At 30.4% G+C, this 4,647-nt stretch overlaps 1 protein-coding gene across 1 annotated transcript; it reads right to left on the bottom strand.

Annotated features, from left to right (window-relative positions):
- Nucleotides 1–954: 954 nt before the first annotated feature.
- LOC125864967 (ethylene-responsive transcription factor 13-like) lies at nucleotides 955–1,660 on the bottom strand. Its single transcript, XM_049545118.1, has one exon. It carries the CDS (start codon nucleotides 1,646–1,648, stop codon nucleotides 1,106–1,108), a length of 543 nt encoding a protein of 180 aa, XP_049401075.1. The 5' UTR covers nucleotides 1,649–1,660; the 3' UTR covers nucleotides 955–1,105.
- Nucleotides 1,661–4,647: the final 2,987 nt, after the last annotated feature.

Raw genomic sequence — 4,647 nt, forward strand, 5'->3', positions numbered from 1 at the left:
ATAGAACAGTAAATATAGATAACTTGAGGGCACGTCTAGAATGAACCGCTACCTCTCAAGTAAGTCTGGAAGCTCTAATCTGAAGATGAGTAAAAAGTTGGATCTGATAGAGCTATCGACCTACACAACTGTGAAGAAGCAAGGGTGAGTACCAAAAGCAACAGGTACTCGCAAGTAACACTAAACTAAGCTAAACTAACAGCTACAAACAACTCCTTTCAATCCCAACCGAACCACCGAAACTTCATTCTAACAGCGAACCAACAACCTATACTACACAATTCATAATCAACAGATATATCCAACAGTGTCTCAACATCAACCTCATATCCTCATATAAGAACAAATAGATCATATATCACATGAAGAGGGACAAATAGGTAAAATCCACATACCACAGACAAAGATGAAGTCAAATGCGATGCAAATGCAATAATGATGTCATGTAGTCGTGATGCATGTCTGTTCTACGATACACATCTGTTGACGTAGTCAGTCCGCGCTGAATACTCAAATCAGAACCCATGGGGGCCACACATGGACCATGTATCACCGCCGGAACCAGATCCCATCGGCATCCAAATCGCTAGCCAGAGCTAATCTCAACTGTGTCTCATATCCATCCATCCTCATATCAGTGTCTCAGAACTCATGCAATAGATAGTTCACACATGAGATGAATAATGAATATGCACATGTCATCAATCANAATCAACTTGTTTTCCAAGAAAACATTTTCTAGGAAAATATTTTCCATGGAAAACATTTTCCTTCATACCAAACACACCCTAAATTAAAAGTCTTGAGTACAGAAAAATCCTTGGTAGAGACTAGAGAGTCATTTCCTCCGAATTGCACTCAACTTGACACAAACTCAAAATAGTTAGTCTCAAACGCAGTACAAACATTGGGTGGGAAAATAAATAAATAAATAAAAAAAAAATTGTGAAGACTCACTAAATTGTATCTTGGATACATTAGTATGTCATCAAATACAAAAGGGATCATTTCACAGTCCTAGAAAAATCTATTTTATTTGTTTCCCAGTATTACAAAATTGAAAATTTACGCTTAATCACAACATAAAACGTAATTAAACAAGAAATTAAATAATATATAGTTTTCTTGGTGTTCCATTTTCACATGACGATTCCGGCGAATGCGATCGACGCCTAGGGTTCACCCTAGCCGGCTCGGGCACACCCGAACCGATTAAATGAGGAAAATTGAGCCGAGCTTTCGAGCCACGAATCTTGAAAGCGGCTTGGTCATAAGCCAATGCTGCATCCTCCGGTGTCTCATAAGTCCCTAACCATAATCTCGCATTTTTCTTATCCGGATCCCTTATCTCCGCCGCGAATTTACCCCACGGCCTCCTTCTTACTCCTCGGTACCGCTTCCAATCTTGTGGCGCGTGTGTCACACTCGCCACCATGGCCTTGGACTCTTCAACCTCAGATTTTTCATTGGCTTGTAATGTAGTACTAGGGTTTATTAATGGTGTTAATTCCCCATAATCGAAATTATTTTGTGTAAAATTAGTAGGGGTATTATTGGAATCAATAGCTGAAAATATATGTGGAATATCAGAATCATTAAGGAGATGATGTTGTATAGATTGAAGAAGAGAAAAATCAGAGGGATTCATTTTATTTTTGTTGTTGATAGTTTAGGGTTTTAGAACGTGCAATATTTATAATTTATATGCTTGGCTGGTGGATTATTTTTTATAATTATAAGACAAACTTTTTAAAATAAAGTTTGTGGGAATTAATTGCTAGGAAGGTTCTATTTAAGACACCTGCATAACATGGTTATTTTTATTTGAATAATGAAATATATATTTTCGTACTATAATAATGAATTTATTTATTTTCCATTTGACAATTATGGGTTTTTTTTGTTTTTGTCAGATGTAGACCGTGTGTCGTAATAATTACTAATAAATATTTGGGTGGGGCAAAAAAAAACACGTTTATTTCTTTTTGATTTTTTTAATGTTTAAGATCTCAAAAGAAGCTTCTCTTCTTTGAGAAAATTATTGTAAGTTAGCAAAAGCAGTGTTCGTTTGAATTTGAGTAGAATTTATTTTTATAAAAAGTTGATACCTTATTCCAAATATTTTTTATTGAAAAGAGAATAACTAGAAAACTATAATGGGTTTGTCTTTATACTACAATAAATTAAAAGAGATATTTAGTGGCGATATATAAATATTTAATGATAATTGAGTCAATAACATTATATTCAGAGTCGCTAAAGGCTATAGCGTAAGTGTTGATTATAAATAATATTTATATTATAATATAACGAGAATTATATTATTACCAATAAATTAAATCTTTTATTTGTTATAATGTTATTAGGTTGTAATGTTGATCCCACGTTGTTTGTGGGATGCACAGTTGAACTCCCTTTTATATAGTATTGGGTTAATTTTAGAATTAAATTAATAAACCCAATATTTATTAATTTTCTTTTTATCAAGTAGCAATTCTGAAATTATAATTAGTTATGGAAAATTATTTTATCATTTTTTAAGTTCGTAGTAATTTAAAAAGGATATTGCTATACATGCATAACCAACCTTTTTCTTAATATTTTCCTTAAAATATCTAGTAATTTTTTGTGTCTTCCATTTCATATTAAGAGTTTCTAAGGACATATTATGACATGTCTTATAAAGAACTTTACCTTCCATTTCTTTTCTTTTTCAAATGAGGAATTCACCTAAGGTATATCGTATATTCCCTTTAAAAACTTATCAAATTGAAAGTCTATCGATACTCCATTATCGACCTGCCCTCCATCATAATGCCATATCATCTTCGAATTCAAGTCGAATAAGTGAGGAAAATTTAGCCAAGCCTTAGAGCCATGGATCTTATAAGAAGCTTGTAATAAGCCAACGCAGCGAACGTACCCTACGTGCCTCCTATTTTACTCTTTTGAGTCTTGACTTGTTCGCATGAGCTATCGATATTAGTTATCATCAGGGGAGAAGCTACAATGTCTTGAGGGTGTCCAATTGACCCTTCGTTGGAAAATTATACCGTACACCTACGTAAAATCCTGTTCAAAATGGTTAAATTTAATACTTTGGATACCCATGTCATAATAACCCACTATGGCTCAGCGGTTGGAGGCTCTCTTGTAGAGCTTTGACGCGCAGGTTCGAATCTATAATTTAAAAATCTAATAAAGCTTATTGAATTTTCAATGAAGTTGATTTTTTATTTCTTTTCATTAAAGTTGAAAATAAAATTCTAATATTTGTATAACGATGTTAAAAGCAAGTCATTTTTTAAAGAGCTCATATTTTATTATTCCTTTAATTGTCTAAGAGTTAGTAAATTTCTTATAAATCTTTAACTTAAAAATCTAATAAAGCTAATTGAATTTTCAATGAATTTAATTTTTTTATTTCTTTTCATTAAAGTTTGAAATAAAATTCTAATATTTGTACAACGTTGTTAAAAGCAAACAAAAGAAGACCTCATTTGTTTCTAGTTCCATTTTTCGTGTCTCGATATTGTTATCGTCACTAGAGATTAGTGTAAGTTTGAAGCTTAAAAATGATTAAGCTACATATCATGCGATTTGATTTTTAAAATTGTAGAACATTTATTCATAAAAAAAATATTAATAGTACATAGTTCGATTTTAAATTTTTTAGTGAGTCTATTTATCAAAAAAAAAATTGCTTATATAATTCTTGGACACCCTTCGTTAAATTTCTAGCTACGCCACTGGACTTATCATATATGTTTTTTCAGTTAATTTCGACATTACTAATTAATAGATCAAACATTATTAAAAGGATTTAAATTGTTAAATAAAAAAAAAACAGAATCATTTAGAAAATGAAATTTGATGTTTTCAAAAATGGAGAGATCAGATCAATCCAGTTTTATATATTTTTCGAGTTTTAAGATATATATGTTGCCTTTAATTTCTTTTGAGCTCAATACTACGAAATAAATAGGTAACAAGGTCCATTGCATTCGCATTTTTATAGAACAATTGTATTTTCCACTATTTAATCATATTTAGGACATACTAAAATATTTATTAACTTATTTAATTCAATAGCACATGGCCTTTTCTTTAATTTTAATTTATTGGAATTTCTTGGAAGCTGCAAGATCATATACTATAGAGATTAGTTATTTTGAAAACGAGCAAGAAGTGCTCAATTCTTTCATTTTTTTTATTTTTATTTTTAATGGTTGCAATCTTTTAATCATCTTTTTTATAAGCAATTGAACTATTTATTATTATCAAGGTAGAAAAATAAACTAAAAAGTTATGTGACGTCATGCTCAGAAATAAAAACCTTTTCATAATGTATAAGGAATCATCAGAAGAAGAAGAAATAAAGGATTTATATTATTAATTTTTATGTACGTTATTATATGTCTCAGACATTCAATTCTCTTATCCATCCAAGAAAAAAAAAGAACAAGGATTAAACGATCCTATTTTGTATATTTTAAAGACAAAATTTAGAACAATAGTTAATAAAAAGGAAAATTTTAAGTTAAAGATAAAACGTAAAATTATTTATTTTGAATAATTCAAAGATATATTTAACTCTTTTCCTAGAAATAATAAAATGAAACTTTTTTAATGGCTCACCAAAAGACA

The sequence above is a fragment of the Solanum stenotomum genome, chromosome 1 (genome assembly GCF_019186545.1).
Source record: "Solanum stenotomum isolate F172 chromosome 1, ASM1918654v1, whole genome shotgun sequence".
NCBI lineage: Eukaryota > Viridiplantae > Streptophyta > Magnoliopsida > Solanales > Solanaceae > Solanum > Solanum stenotomum.